The 16782-nt window shown below is 31.5% G+C and overlaps 3 protein-coding genes across 4 annotated transcripts; 1 reads left to right on the forward strand and 2 right to left on the reverse strand.

Annotated features, from left to right (window-relative positions):
• Positions 1 to 677: 677 nt before the first annotated feature.
• Positions 678 to 3153, forward strand: LOC149514767 (transcription factor MYB64-like). The gene is made up of 3 exons (XM_089744315.1): positions 678 to 1260; positions 1357 to 1483; positions 2211 to 3153. The coding sequence occupies exons 1-3, from the start codon at positions 779 to 781 to the stop codon at positions 3105 to 3107; spliced, it is 1506 nt and encodes a 501-aa protein (XP_089600441.1). The 5' UTR covers positions 678 to 778; the 3' UTR covers positions 3108 to 3153.
• A 1650-nt stretch (positions 3154 to 4803) lies between these two features.
• Positions 4804 to 8428, reverse strand: LOC111302130 (GDP-mannose transporter GONST2-like). Of its 2 annotated transcripts, XM_022898068.2 has the most exons (5): positions 7902 to 8427; positions 7165 to 7367; positions 6382 to 6536; positions 6162 to 6278; positions 4804 to 5643 (listed from the first exon to the last, which is right to left on the reverse strand). In XM_022898068.2, exons 3-5 carry the CDS (start codon positions 6516 to 6518, stop codon positions 5592 to 5594), a joined length of 306 nt encoding a protein of 101 aa, XP_022753803.2. In that variant the 5' UTR covers positions 6519 to 6536; positions 7165 to 7367; positions 7902 to 8427; the 3' UTR covers positions 4804 to 5591. The 2 variants fall into 2 exon arrangements, with proteins under 2 accessions (XP_022753803.2, XP_022753802.2); XM_022898067.2 differs by having other exon boundaries at positions 4804 to 6278; positions 7902 to 8428.
• A 1746-nt stretch (positions 8429 to 10174) lies between these two features.
• On the reverse strand, positions 10175 to 11969 carry LOC111301331 (uncharacterized). Its single transcript, XM_022896923.2, has 2 exons — positions 10567 to 11969; positions 10175 to 10424 (listed from the first exon to the last, which is right to left on the reverse strand). Exon 1 carries the CDS (start codon positions 11718 to 11720, stop codon positions 10569 to 10571), a length of 1152 nt encoding a protein of 383 aa, XP_022752658.2. The 5' UTR covers positions 11721 to 11969; the 3' UTR covers positions 10175 to 10424; positions 10567 to 10568.
• Positions 11970 to 16782: the final 4813 nt, after the last annotated feature.

Consider the following 16782-nt stretch of genomic DNA (forward strand, 5'->3'; position numbering starts at 1 on the left):
ATCAAATTTTAATTATAAATAATATTTTTATTTTTTTACAAATTATTGATTTTCACATTAAATTTTATCAATTTATTAATTTATATTTTTTATAAAATTTTTTAAAAAAACTTTATAAATTTCATGTAAATTTTCTCATTGCTGCAACCTAGCAATTCAATCCTAAAAAACATTTGATAATAACCAATTATATACAACCTACCAAGGCTTCAAGTTTTCTCCCAATTTCCTCACCCCCTAATAATAATTCATAGTATTAATTCTCATATTTCTTTTCTGTTGAAACCTATCATTTTTGTAATGGCTAATAAAAAATCACCCTTCATTGTGTAGGCACAAAGTTTAAACTTTTAAGGTTAGAATCGTCTTACATTAAGGATTAATACTCCATGCTTAATTTTTTTCTATTAGTTATAAAAACCATCTAATGTCATTTAACAATATATATATTTTTGCAAGATTTTAAGAAAAATATTAATTGATTAATTATGCAATTAATTGTCGGTTTAGTAACGAACCCACTAATCTCTCCATCTTTCTCCTTTTAACAAATTTGTCTGAGAGAGAGGAAGCTCAGGAGTTACAGCCAGCAGCATTTCTCAATCGGTGGATTGATGACCAGCTCATCAATAGTTATTTCGCCATGTGGCTTTTTCCAAGCCCTGCTATAAGCTAAATTCTCTTCTGTCTTAAGCTTCTGTCATGGGTTGTTCTTACAACTTGAAATTAGAAGACAAAACTCTTCCTTTATAAATCTTGATTAGCTAGGTCTTATTTCATGGAAGGAGCAGGAAGTAGAGGAGGAGCTTTTGGTTATGGGAATTTACTGTGCAATAATAAGTCTTCTTTTTATAAACCTAGTCCTCCATTATCTGCTATAGACAGGTTTTTATGGGGTCAAAACCACTACTCTTCTAACCAGCAGTATTCTTTTCAAAACAACGCGAAGATCAGCAAAGGGACAGCTGGTTCAGGTTCAACTCCTGATCATCGCTTGCTGCGCGGTTTCTCCTTCTCTAGTGATGCAATTGGTCGCTATGTAGCTGGGGTTTCATGTCAAAGTAACCCTGAGGAAAGCTTCGTCGATGGGCTTTTTGTGGATGGCGAGAGCCTTGCTTTGACAGATGATAAAAACCCTAACATGGAAATGAAACAAGTGAAAGTTTCAATGAAGAGTTTCCCTAAAGGGTTAGGGAAGAGAAACAAAAAAGCTGCTTCCGCAGCTTTGATCAAGGGTCAGTGGACAGATGATGAAGACAGGTGAAATAACACAGTTTATTTCCGTCATTCATTTTCCTGTTTTCCCCTTTTTCTAGGATTTTTGTTTTGGTTGATATATATTTAATTTTTATATAGAAAACTGATAAGATTGGTGAAGCAATATGGAGTAAGGAAATGGGCACAGATAGCTGAGGGTTTGGTTGGTAGAGCCGGAAAACAGTGTCGAGAGAGATGGCATAACCATTTGCGCCCTGATATCAAGGTTTCTCTTTCTTAATCTTTTCTAATTGTTATAGTATTTTTTTTTTCTTGCAGTTTGAATAATCAAACTGGGTTTCTTGATTACTTCACCTGGATTTGTTGGCTTGATTCTTCAAAATACATCAAGATTTCAGGCGATTATATGTGGACTCATAGATTTCATTTTGACAAACACATCGGAATCTAACAACTTGGATTTTTTAAATAGATTTCTGAGGCAAACAACATCATCCTAGACGTTGCCTTAACTGATTTTGTCTGAAAATCTATCCAGATTCTGAACCCCGAAATATATGCTAAAGACACAGATTTAGGACATGTCATATTTAGGGTTTTCTTTCGTGCATTTTTAAAGGTAAGAAAATTCCTTTTTCTTTTTCAATCTCTTTTAATCTGTTCTTAAGTCTTCAGTTTTGAAAGGTTTATAGAAGGCTGTTGTTATTATCTATAACTATAAGTAGCTTGACATGCAAATCATGTGGTGGATGTCAGAAGCCATTTTGCATCATCTCTCTCATGTCTTCCTCCTTTAGTTACAGAGTTCATTTTCATGTGATTTTGGAAACTTTTTTTTTTTCCTGAAAGAAGCACTAATTTCGTCAAAAAAGGGGCTTGCCTTCAGTCTTTCCATAAATTTTTTTTTATGCCTTGTATTTTTCTCTGTTAGTATATATCTTTCCTTTGGAAATGCAATTGCCCATTCTTGTTTCATGGTGTCTTTGTTTCAGAAAGAGAGCTGGAGTGAAGAAGAAGAGAGAATATTAGTTGAAGCTCATGCCAAGGTTGGGAACCGGTGGGCGGAGATTGCAAAGTTCATCCCTGGAAGAACTGAAAATGCCATAAAAAATCACTGGAATGCTACAAAAAGGAGGCAAAACTCAAGGAAGAAGAATAAACAAAATGATAACCCAAACGCCAAACCTCAATCATCTGTTCTTCAAGACTATATTAGAAGCCAAAATCTGAATAGCAACAACCGCACCAAAACCACCACCATCACCGCAGCCGATAGCTCCACCACTCCCACCACCCCTTCTAGCTCAACATTCTCTGAAGACTTGTCCTGTCAGTTCAAATATTTTCTTCCTGAACCATCCGAATCCGATTATTCTCAGCCTTTGATTGTTGAGCCTCAAACATATGATGAAGAAATGCTGTTCATACAAAACTTCTTTGCAAATAACAATAATAATATTCAACCATCTGTTGATTATTCCCAAAACAGAAGTCCAACTGAGGTGAAGTCAATCCTTGTTGATCATAACCTAAGCAAAGGTTCTTCAACCATTGACTGCCCCGGATTTAACTATCAGGTAAATGCTGTTCAGCAGTGGTCTAATCCAGCTGACCGTTGTTGGTTCTCCTCTTCCATTATAGACCCAAACTTCTTTACAAATAGCCTTGAAGAAAAAAAGCCTCCAACCACCTATATGTTTTCTGACCTCTACCTGTCTTGCCTGTTGAATGGAGCAACCACTTCTTCATTTCCCACTGGCTACGGCTACAGTACCAACATGAACATGACCATGACCAAGACCAACCTCTTGCCGGAGCAAGCTTCTTCAGACGGAAGAAAAGAGATGGACTTGATTGAGATGGTTTCTTCCTCTCAATTCTGCGCGTAGCAACATATATACTTAATTTGCTCTTTTCAGTATATTTCATTTTAGGTTATCTTATAGTTAAGAACAATCCTAGTTCTAAAAGGTTCTATCAGGGAATTTGGAATTTTGAAATCCTTAATGGGGCTGGTTTTTTCCAATCAAGCTTTGGGGGAATGAATTAATATTAGTCATGATTTGCGAACCAAAAATGGTGCTTGTTAAGTGTTTTCAGTTTCGTTTGGTGGAGTGCAGTCATTTTCATGCGGGTTCAATTGTTTCTGTTTCCTCTTTTTTGCATACTTTTCTCAACAACTTGTGATTCTTTGACGGGTTCTATGTTGACGAAGCTTTTGGTTCATTCTTAATTTGACATTCTTGTTGAGTCCATTGCCAATAGGATTTCTATCTTTATTATTATTTTTTTTTTTGGGGGATTTTTTTCTATCTATTCATTGTTGTTATATGTTACCCACGTTTTTTTTGAGTTACTATTGAAATTTCGAAATCCTCATTTTTTAAGTCAATTCTCAAATTATTTGATCATTATAGTTTATATCCCAAAAAGCTAAGAAATTTTGATTTTGAGATCAGTGACAACTCTATGTATTCATTTTCGTCCATGATGAATAATTCTACTCTTTTACTATTTTTTGACGAAAAAAAAATAAAATTATTTTGAAAATCAGTGACAACTCTATGTATTCATTTTCGTCCATGATGAATAATTCTACTCTTTTACTATTTTTTGACGAAAAAAAAATAAAATTATTTTGAAAATCCACTCTTTCCCCATTCTATCATCAACATGACTAGATGAAACTTATGACATTTTTTTTTTTGAAAAAATGATGAATTTTTATTTCATTTCGTACACAAAACATTCATGGTTGAACTTAGATAGTCTATATAGGATAAATCATTTCGTTTCATTTCAATTCATGTAGATGTAATTTTATTTTCATTATTATCTCGTTTTATTTTTTTACAATAAAAAAATCACAATTTAAAAATAAAAAAAAAGTTACATGCACTTAAATTTAAATTTAAGATTTATTAAAAACCATAATTTAATAAATTAATGAGTATATGAATCAATTGATTTAATTTACGAATTCCTTTCCTCCCTTTTTTCTTAGCAACAATTGTTTTATGGATAAATAGTTAAGCAAATTAGTAGGTGGGGTGGCTGCGATGGAGGTAATCAACTGACACATGCAATAGTATTTCATTGCATTTAAATCAACAAAATTTATATGAAGTTTTATAAATGAAATTCATAAAATTTTTTATTAAAAATAAATAAATAAAAATTTAAATTAATAGATTGATAAAATTTAATGTTAAAATAAATAATATGTAAAAAAAATAAAAAATATTATTTATAATTCAGATATAATCAGTACTTATTCAATGATAAAAATCCTATTAATATTTTTACTAAATGATATATATCTTTTCTTTTGAAAAGAAAAAAAAAAGTTTTACATAATTTTTTTGAAAAGATATATATCTTCATTGTTCAGTTTATAAAAAAAGTTTTACATAATTTCCCTGAGGGCAAATTACACTCAGACTGGAAGAAATAGGAAAATGATTACCAAAAAAACAATTAATTTCGATGCATGCATTGTTTTTCATTTAAATTTTTATTTACTTAAATTATTTGAAGATATTACACACATAAATTATCAAAATTATCGAAAATTCGTAACTTTCAAGATAAACAACATATGTCATGCCATTTGAGCTAATGTTTAATTGGTAATGCATGAGTAGTTAACAAACAAATACTAGATGAAAGAACCAAAAAAAAAAAAATTATTTGTCAATTAAATAGGGTATATGAGAAAGTTACTAATCAGAACAAAAGTTGGCTAAAATAAAATAAGAACGATTGGAAACTGAAGAAAAAAAAATTGAAATTACAAAATGGGTAGATGAAAAAACATCAATGTAAAATCTGAAATTAGAAAAAAAAAATTAGAGAAGAATTCTATAAAATTTTTTATTCCAGCTATATCAAGGAAAATCACATGCTTCCTACATATTTTCTCTCAGCTGTTTCCTCAAAAAAAAAAAGAATACATGCCTTAATTTCTAACTTCCTGTAAGTAATTAAAAAAAAAAAAAACCGATACCTTACTTTATTTATAGGACTTTGAAAAGTTTTTCTGCCCCGGAAGGCTTCTGCTTTTTCCCAGTGTGAGAAATGCACTTGGAAGTTCAAGCAGGATATGGATGATCCTTCCACAAGGAGAAGCAATCTGATCATTTGATGCGTATATGTTTCCTTGATCTCAATATTCACACATGGCCCGGTCTGGGATCATGACATTTTGGCTCTGGCAAAGAATATTCCGGCGAATAAACTTGGAAGAAGCATACAGAAACTAACTTAGGATGAAAATCTGTACGTTTCGTAAGCTTCCATGGTATGCGCATTTTGTTAATTTCATTACCAAAAAGTATGCTGAACATGTTTGGTACACTGAGTGGAACTTTGAACTACACGATACCGGCAATAGAGATGGGAATCTTGTTCAAGGAACGTACGAGGCTGTAAAACAAAGGATACAATGTCGGTGGTGATGTGATTATCACATTCAGGCACAAACAAGGGATACACTGCACATAAATGAAGATGAGAGCAGCATGCAAATGGAGGAATTGGAGGCTAATTACAACATCTATATTCACAGGTAGTTAAAAAAAAATATAATGCACTTCCTCTCATGCATTATTTGAAGAGAAATCATTGCTGGCGTAATTAATGGATTTTAATCAACAACATTGTACGTTCCTCTTGCCGAAGTGAACTAGATGAACTTGTTCCTATGGATTAACACATGATAGCAGTTACTTGCTTTATTAACAACGTAGAAAGATGTTCACAAAAAATAGACTTAAGATAAAGAACATAAGTAGAACCTTATATTTTAACTTCATTTTGACCCCTCGTTACCTTTCCTTGAAATCCAAGAGATAGTCTCTTTGAAATAAAACCTAAGAAGCATAAATTTTTTAACGAGGATTTGTCCGACGTTTTTGAGGTTAATCATACACAAAATCAAACACCTGTAAGTGGTTGGTCCAGTTTGATGCAAAAACCACATGGAGGTGAAGCTAATGGCAAGTCCAAGAAATCCACTAGCTGTTGCAACAACCCGAAACATTGGCAATTTAATCACATCACTGCAAATCAAAACTGTGAACATCAAAATATAGATGATGCTACATGTATGAGAAAAACTTGCATGACTGTGACATAGTTAAACTTTTGGAGATGTTCACTTACACATTTATTACATATTCCCATTCATTCAAAATGAAAATCAAGAAGATGGCGAAGGGTAGAGACAACAAATTATTAAGCAAAACCATGGACACTTCATTAAGATTTCCTGATTTTGTTGTCCGTTTAGCTTTGTCCATGACACTCCGTAGAGTAAGCTGTCACAAATTGCAAATGTTGTATTTTAGTTGGTAATCATAAATATATAATGAGGACTGCCAAAAACAAAAAAAAGAATCCACGGTTCCGCGGTCAAGGATAGAAATTACAGATCTCAAAAATCAACATCATGAATACTAAATAATAAATAAGTGGTTCCATGTTAACTCTGATCACTTCTGCATGATTATATGAGTGTAAACGCCATGAATGCAAATCGATGAATTAGTAGTTTAGTAGTGTTCATACTTTAGGAGAAATATGGGAAAACCAACAATCGATCTCCAGAACAGAATTTTTTTGTCAAACAGAGTTTACTAAAGTTTAAAATATTTAAAAACAATCAGACAAGGAGTGTGTCAACTGTGGTAATTGTTGTGCAATTCATTTGAACAAGCCAATTTTTTGTCTTTCAAACTTGGAAATGTAAAGTAAAATGAGCAAAGGGAAAATGTTTTCAAAACATACATTGTAATAAAATTTTGAATTGATGTCAAAATCCAATTAGCAAAACAAGTGTGCATGTAGGATGAAATACGCTTAACACAAGAGAACTCAAACAAAACAGCAGTTTAGAGATGAAATAAAATTAAACCAGCAGAAGTTGAATTTTTTTGGTAATTGTACCTATCAGTGAACATTCCTGGCTGAGCATTTGCCGTGATACTGCTAATTGATGTCTGCCCTTGCTTATGTATAATATTTAGGATCTCGTGTACTCTACTAACCTTTTCATCCGATGTCACTTTCCCATTCCAAGAGCTTAATTCAGGTTCCTTAGAATCATGGCAAACAACCTGATCTAACTTGATATTTGACATATCACCGACCTGCATGTGAGGAAAAAAAATGAAAGGAAACATAAGATTTGGAATAACCAGCCAACCGTTTCAGCTCCAAATCGCTATTTCCAAAAGTTCACATGACAATTTGCCAATGAAGTGAAAGAATTCTAAACCATGAAAAAAGGCTATATGTAGTAGAATAAAATGTAAGCTGATCCCCCCAAAATTAGTAAATTGGTGCTACTTCAGTGAAGCAATAGTGCCAAAAGCAGAAGCTTTGAAGCAAATAATATTATTATCACTATCAAAATTCAGATATACAAGCTGAGATTTGAGAAACAAGTAGTTGTCCTGCTTATAATTTTGGCACTCCAGAGTTCAAACAGAGAAAAGCAAAACAGAGCAAATTAAAGCTAAAACATTTGCAATTAGTCCATTCAACAAAGACCCATGTCAGAAAAGGGAGAAAAGTTTGCATTTTTGGTTTGAATCTTATGGTAATGCCAAGATTTTACGAAATGGCTGGCAAACAAATACAAAAATTAAAATTTTAAACACAACCCAGAAACAAGAAGTTACCGATTTGATTGGTGTCCTTCAAGCTTCAATCAATATCCTTCCACTTAGCAACAAAATAGAGAGCCAACCCCTGAATAGAAAGAGAATAATAGGAAGAAAATGAAATGATCAGAGACCAATCAAACGCCTTGGAAATGAAAGAGAAAGCAACCCAGAGGCGGAAGATCATGGAAAAGACGTGAAAACTGAAAATCAATGTTTTTTAGATGGCACGCAAAGGGAAAATATAAAAGAGATATCCAGAAGTAAAGAGAAAGAAAAGTTTTTGCAGTTGTGGCAGTTTAACCGCCTTGTGGAAAGAAGAGTGAGAGAAGCAAACAGAAAGCGAGATTCCAGGAATGTAAGAATATGAATACTGGATCATGGAACAAGTCCTGACGCTTTCCAAAGTCAAATGTTGTCTGAATTTTGCCATTAAAACTGAACGAACAACTGAGTTTTATTTCTTCTTCTTGGATAATGGCTTTATTTTAATTGAAACACGGCTGTCGCTGACAGGGTTTTTTTGAATCCTTAGACCTGTTTTGCGCGGAATATATGCCATGCTATTTGGCACGGAAATGGAGGTGGGTCGGGTTCCCGGATTATCCAATTTCAAGCCCAAGAGCAGCTTGAATGCTTGCTTGATCATGCCCAAAAGGCCCAAAACTCAGTTAGTCATGCGAGCATTGAGATCGGAAAGGCCCAAAAGAAACCCATGTAGGGGCTCCCAGACGGAGCTAAAATAGAAGTGCAATGGAGTTTAGTTTCCATTGCCAGTGAATCCATGATAGCTGTTTTCGATTTGAATTAAATGGCGTTTTAATTTTTATAATTTAATTTAGTTATTTATTTATTCAAACAATTTGAATTGATAAGTTTGATTATTTTTTGTATTTTAGCTGGAGAGAGTTGGTGAGAGATCGAAGATAGAGATGGTCGAAACTTGCAATAAAAACCTATGGTTAAGGGCATCGAAGTTGATTCCAAAGGGACGCACTCCGACGTTGAAGTCAGTTGAATATAAGAGGTAAAAGTGAAAAAGGTAGCGAGGTATGTGTGGAAAGCTATGCTAGATGAAAATCGTTTAAGTGTGAAGTATCAGCTTGATATACGAGACAATGGGTATTGATCTACCCAAGACAATTGACGATTTATGTGAAACTTGAGAAGAGTTTACGGAGATGAATGATATCGTATAAGCATTGATTATATTTAATGGTTTAAAATAAGTTAAAAATCAAATGTTTTATTTTGAAGTGATGTGTTGATGGGACGTTAGTGAAATGTTAAATAAGTTCTTTCTTCGATTTCGAGAGAAAATAAATTAATTTTTTTAAGTAGAGATGACGTGATAATTAAACGTGTATTATTGAGTATCTCAAATAATTAATTATGTTGATTGAGTAAATGAATATAATAATCAAGTTCGTTAAAATTATAAATAAAATTTAAATATTTTTACTATTTACTTATAAAATATTAAATATAATTTAAAAAATTCAATTAAAATACTTTGAACTTGACTTCAACTTGTTATAGGAGCCGGAATTACTCTGACTTGATTGTTTGAACCCTTACGCTGAAAGGTAGGAATAATCAGAACAGGCAAAAGCTATTCTTTTTAAAAGTTGTAAAAAACGACCTCGTAATCTAACTGAGATTGGCATCTTTTTTTCATCTTTCGATGGGGTCCAATAACTGAACTGATTAATGTTACCATTGCCGTAAGCGTAGGACCATGAAAAAGAATGCAGAATGTCGGGTATCCCAGGTACCGGGCCACTTCCTTACTGACTTCTGCAAGAATACTGATATTTTGTTATTACCACAGCTGTTTCAGCAATGGTATATGGTCGTCTTTCGACTAGCACCCACATTGTTGTTTGGTTGTCTGAAATAAATGGATATCGAATAAAAAAATAAAAATTTTATCATAAGATTTTATGGTGTCTAAAATGACTGAAAGAAAATAGAATTACACTGCTTTCTTTTTAAGTTGGTGGTAAAAGTATAGCAATTTATGGGAGTTTAAGGCTTAGATTGATGATGAGCTGATTATGATGAAATTAAGAATAATAATAAAAATTATTATAATTATGATTGAAAAAAATTAATATAATTATTATTAAAATTTTTTATTAAAATTAATATTTAAATTTAATTAATTATATGATGAATTTAATCGTATGGAAAATATAATGGAATCCAATCCTAAACTTTTGTGGAATGAAGTAGGTTTACGACGTTTATGTTTATTTAGATAGCAAGTTATCAAATAGAGCAGCCTTGAATCGGCGAATTTAAATTCGTTCTTTCAAATTATATTAAAATCGTAAAAAAAAAAAATACAGAAAATGGGAGAAAATAAAACGTACTAATCTGATCCAAACAGTAGATTTACATCACACTCCCTAAACACACAAGTTATCCTAATTAAAGACAGCAGACATTAATCTATGCTACCATTACAGCAATCTCCAGATGATATAGCTAATTTTAGCTGTAACCCATTGTTTTGGTCACAGGCAGAGAGGTAAAAACCTGTAAAAAACACCATAAACCATAATCAGCAGCAGCACGTCACAGCATCGCACAAAATTTTCACTATCCCAAGTGATTAAATAAGATTAAAAAGTTAAAAAAAGGTCAAGGGTAGGAAAGAAAGTGCAGAAAAAGATCTCACACTCAAACACTGTATACAATCACAAAGCAAGGGAGCACTGCCCTTGGATTGAAAACCAACAGCTCTTCTTCATCTAACTTGGTATGTGCTCCACTCCCTCCTCCCCTCCCTATCACCGAATCAAATCCACCATCTTCCTTGTCTATTTCTTCCCCTTCCGATCCGATCCGACCGGCCACGACCCGGCAGACAAGCATGGCCCGTTTCACGTTCAGGAACTTGAACTCTTCCTCTAAATCCTCAGGGATCGCCACGTGTGCTCTCCAGCTCGTAGATAGCGTGGAGATTCCATCCATCTTCGGTGAAAAACCTGACTTAATTATCCCACAAATGCTACAAAACTGTTGATTACAAATGCTGGAACTCCCATTAAGTCCCAAATCACACATAAAAGTTGAACAGTAAAATCTTAACAACTCGTTCCCATCAGCTATGCACCTCTCGTCTCTTCTCCCGATGGCACCGTTTCTTCCGGCTTTTGCTTTGACAAGCTCTCTGTATTCTTCGAACCTTGCAAGAATCTTTGGGCTGTTGTGGATTTTTAAAATACGATGTATTTCATGGTTCTTAACTTTGTCGGTCCAGCCTGTTTTGAATATGATCCGAACTACGTTATTGCCTGAATCACCATCAATGAGTTCGGATACGGCGTGTTTGGTTGCTTGGTGTTGTTCAAGAAAATGGGGTTTTTGGAAAATCTCACCGCAAACTGTGCATGGGAAGATATCATTACGTAGTGGGAAGAATTGATTGTCGGATGAGATGTCCGATTCTGGACAAGACCCGGATTGTTTTTTATGACGTGGAGGAGGGCTGTCTAACAAATGAGTTTGAGGTGGGATAATCATGGAGACAAGGGATTGTAGGGAGTTTCTCGCAGAGGTTAACGCGGGTGTCGTTGCTGTTGCAGGCTGTGTTTGGATGGTGTTTTTGCAGTTGGCTTTAGAAGAAGAAAAGATGCGTTTGAGATAAGACCAAGTTGAGGAAACAGCCAATTTGTGGGGTTTGTGAGAAGGAGAAAGAGGCGACGATTTCCTTTTCTTGGTTGGTTTTTGGAGGTCTTTAGCTGTCAAAACGAAGCAACCAAGGTGGAGAAGAAGGATGAAAAGAGAAAGGAACCTGTTGAAGTATGACCCAATATTGGTTTTCGCCATTGATAGACAGAGAGAGAGAGAGAGAGCTTGATAAAAAGTTTTTCAGGTTGAGCTAGCTTCTGGTTCTAGTTTCAGGCCTCAAGCAGCCAATTACGTTGCTGAGAGAGGGAAAGAGAGTTGTTGGAGTGAATGATGCAAGAAGAAAGGAAAAGGAAAGGAAGAATGTAAAAGGGGAGATGATGCTGTAAGAGTGGGGGCATGGAAGAATAAAGCTTTAGGAGTAGTAGGTGAAACGCCAATTCATGCAGCATTGATATCTCCCTGATGATGATGATGATGATAATGATCTGATAATTTCATATTAACAGTAATTTAATTTCTCGACGAGAAATTGCTTGCATAATTTTTAATTTTTAGTGTATAGTTTTAATTAATAATAATGTCAGTTTGAAGTCACTTCAGTACCAGCCTTTAACCGAAAGTAACTCATGTGAATGCCATTTCATTGTTTATGATCCCCATCTTCACTTTTCTTTCTTTTTCACCTTGCCTTCCATTTTCTTTAACAAAGAACTGAAAAATCCTCAGAAATTGTATTAGAATTTGTTTTATGTATAAGAAATCATTAACCCTTTTGTTAAACATATGTAATTAATTTCCTTATTCTTGATGGTGTTTTGGAGTAGTAGAGTGAAATTAATTTTACATTCTCATTTTTATTTTTGTAAGATTCTTTTAAAAAAGGAAATCCCAATCGAAAATAATAATAAAAAAAAATATTTGTAAACGTCCGGATTTAAATTTTAAATATATGATTGTATAAATAATTTAAATTAAATTATAAATTTAAATCTTAGGTTTACTAAATAAGAAATGCTCAATGCACGAGTCTCTTAATTAAACACAAGGTTCTATTGCACAATTTGGATTAGATGCCTAATTAGAAAGTAACTAACTCAGCTTTCTTTTTATGAAATATTCATTTACTAGCTAATAAAGTAGAATTGTGATGAGATTTTTTAAAGATATAAAAAATTTTGAAATTCATAAAGCTTGAATTCAAAGTTGATTAATGCACCATTTAAAATATGTTTGTACTGGTTTTGTACACTATAGTTGGGGGATTGGAGAGGAGCATTTGTTTTTTCAGAGAAATATGATCATTATTTTTCTAATTAATGGGCCATCAACCGACATTATGCAAGGCTGTCTAACTTTTCCTATCTTTAATTGAGTTTTTTTTTTTATTAATGAGCTGTTAGTTTAGTAACGTTGAAATCGATTTTAAAGTTAAGGGTTTGAATTCGAATTTTAATCTAATTTAGTTAAATTAATTATTTTTAATTAATTAAGAGTGTCAGCTAAGTTAATTTATATATAAACTCACATTCGATTCAATCATGTAAACGATTATAAAGTATTGACCTTAACCGTAAATTAATTTTTATATTTTATAAGCATAAATAATAATTTAGAAGTAATTTAAAATAACTTATCCCACTAATAATCTAGAAATGTCAACCTTCAGGCCAGCCCCTAATTAAACCTTAATCAAGCAGTGAAGCTGGAGCCTAAAAAATCATGTAAAAAATAAATATTGAAATTCCTAGTGATGACATGGTCGTGGCTGCACACGGGCATGTTCCCCAATTTCAAGTGGCCGACCATTTTTGATACTGTTTTCGATTTATTTACAAAAATTATTTAATTGGGGGCTTGAGTTGCAAGCTCTTTCCTGTCTTGTTTCATTAGTTAATTATTGAACATGAATTGCAGGCAGAGGAAAACGTCAAATTCCCCTACCCCCACCTTGCCATAAGGGAGAATCCAAAGCTTTTCACCACTTTTGCCTGTTTCAGCATAACTTTTGGTGTTTGGTTTGACCAACTCCAACTCATGATTTTGTCGAATTCCTCCTTTTTATCCCGAAGTGATATTTCGAGATTTAAGGTGAAGAAAGTGGAAGATAATTAATGATATTGATCAATAGACATGAGTAATAAGAAGTTTAATTTTTTTTAAATAAAATTTTGATTTTAAATCTTATAAATAAATAAAATAAATTTGAGAGAATTTATTTTTCTTATAAAATTTGATATGATTTTAAATTAATCGATATTCAAAATGACTATTAAATAATGAAAAGTCTCAAACAAAAAAAATGATGATAATGAAAATTTTTTTAAATTTAATTTAATCAATTTACATAATTATATTAAAAATAATATCTAATAAATTTTAAATTTAAATAATATTTTTTATCTCATACCACGATCTTTTATATTAAAAAAAAATTACCAATTGGGATTTTTTTTGTTGCAAAGACAAATCTCTTCAACCCCTAAATTAAGAATCTTTAAAAAATTTTAATCTTTATAAAAGTAATCGCAATTGGATGTAAATAGATTTCAGGGCTTGACTCAGATTCCATAATCGAGAAATCATGTGAATTTAAGATATCGATATCAATCCAACAGAGTTTCAAAAAAAAAAAAAAATGGTTATATAATATCTCTGATTAATAAAAAACTTAAGTTCATATTTGACTTATACTTCCACAAACAAAAGAGAAAATAAATGATCAAGCCTTGATTATTTTTGGTTTTGCGATTACCATCCTTTCAATTAAATTCCATGGATCTATTCAAGTTTTAAACAGAAATTAAGATGGATAACGCCTAAGCCCTATTAATAATTAAAATCACTATGAAAATTAATTTGATGGGTAGCTATATCTTATAATAAATTTTAATTTTATCACTATAATAATTAATTTTATTTTCATTATAATTTTAATTTTGTCAAAATTAATTATATGGTCCATCAAATACACCCTTAATCATTAACTTTTTGGTCCTCCACTTTAAGCCGTATAATCAACAACTTAGAATGCAAGGCTAGCTAGTAAAGTCTATGGTTCGAGCAGCACCAAGCTAGCTTTCCACTGAAGCATTGGGGTAGGAATTGTCCTTCTTTCCCGTTCCAAATCCTTCCGGCTATATTCGTGACTAACATACTTATGCAAATGACATCAGGTTCTCTCATGGTAGATAGAGTTTCACAATACTTTAATTCTTACTCAAGCATTTTTTCAAGCAACTTCATCAAGGGAAAAATAAAGTATTGCATGAAATTTTATTCATATTGAATTGGGTTCGTCTATAGCTGTCCATTGTCCAAGGGCCAAGTTTGAGATAAATTTTTTTAAATTCGAGTGATCTAAAATATTTTTTAATAAATAAATTAATTTTAATTTAAAATATATTTAAAATATTAATATTTTAATACATTTTTAAAAAATGTTAAATTTATTGAACTCAAAAAATAAAATCAAATATTGGATAAAGTTTTTCAAAAACTAACGGACCTAATTTAATCATTAATATTTTTTTATTATATTAAAAAAATAAAATTTTAATACAAATAAAAAATAATAATTCAAAATTAGATATTTAATATCCCCTCAAACTCTTTAACCATTGGCTGAAAGTTTGGAGACTTAATCAATGATGCTTTAATGTTTAGTATGTATGATTAAAAAAATATATATTAAAAAAAATCATGTTGAAGTAATTAATAGTATTCTCTTTATCCCATTTTTTTATCTATTTTTTTTATGCTCTAAAATTATATCTATTTTTTTAAATATATAAATTTTTACTTGTTTATATTTTAAAATTATATTTTATGATTTTTTTATTTTTTAACATTGAAAATCATGCAATTTTAATTTTATAAAAAATTAAAATGAATTTTTTTAAAAATTTTCATTAAAATCAATACGTAACAATTATTTTGAGACGAAGAGAATTCGATAATTTCAACGCATCAAACAAAAGAATAATGTTAGATTCAACATCAAATTTAACGTGTCCAAGTCCAACCCAAAGCCAGCTACAATGTCATTTTCATAACTCAAAACAACTCAAAGCAAGCAGATTATCTTAAAGTCTCTGTAGTCATTTTACCACATGCGGTTCTGGTAAAGGCTGTCATGATTGTACTCAAATGTAATTACAAAGGTTGTCTATATATCTTTAATTTCTCTTTTGTTTCATCTCATGATAAATTGGAAACTTGGAAGAAATAATATGTAACGTATATGTAGCATTATTGATGATGGTGGTGCTGGTGGCGGTGGTGATAATTGTGTGGGCCACATGATCTTCCCTAGACTGCAATGTTGATGCCAAGGTGGGTCCACATGATCTTCTCTTTGGCCGATAAAAAATCTGATGATACCCCCTCAGGGCTCCCTGTCCCTTGTCTCCCATTTATTTTTATATTACCGATTAATCAACAGTGTCACGTGGTTTTTTTTTTGGTTTCAAGGGGCAGAGCCTACAACAATGAGGAAGGGGAGACTGAGGTCGAACCCAACCTTAACAGTGTCACCTGATTAATTATTAAGGAAGTTCGTTTTTATAAATTGGTAATAAAATTTGTTAACTTCACAAAACCAAGTTAAAAATTATTACAGTATTTATTTTTTTTAATTTTTTTAATTATTTTCATTTTAAAAAAATTTATATTTATATTTTATCTAAATAAGTTATTATCTTTAATTTGTATTTAAATAATCTTTTAGTTTAAATAAAAAATTAATTTATATTAAATATTTATTTAGATACTAATTAAATAATAAAAATTTATTTGAATACGAAATAAAAGTTAAGAGTATATTTGTGTGTAAATTAAAAATTAAAGATCTTTTAAGTAAAAAAAATATAAAATATACTTAAATAAAATGATAAAAGTTTATTTAAATAAAATAATAAAATTCAAGAATTTTTTGTTATTTTAATTTTTTTAAATATACTTTAAATAGAATTAAAGAAACTATTTATACATCTTATGTGATCCCCCTCTTGTGTTTTTCATTTATATTTATACTAATGATTGATTAACAGTTATCATTTAATTAATTATTGAATTTGTTATTATAGATTAAGAGTGAAATTTTTCAATGTAATATCAAATACTTATAATTTTATAAAATATTTTTTCACCACCATTTTTTGAATCCAAGTTTTTTTTCAATGCAAGTTTTTTCAACAACAAAAACAACACTAAACTAGGACTTAATGACACAATTAAAATTATATATGGATCAGAGTTAGAC

This window comes from Durio zibethinus, chromosome 15, assembly GCF_047325235.1.
Source record: "Durio zibethinus cultivar Kanyao isolate XHJ-2024 chromosome 15, ASM4732523v1, whole genome shotgun sequence".
Lineage (NCBI taxonomy): Eukaryota > Viridiplantae > Streptophyta > Magnoliopsida > Malvales > Malvaceae > Durio > Durio zibethinus.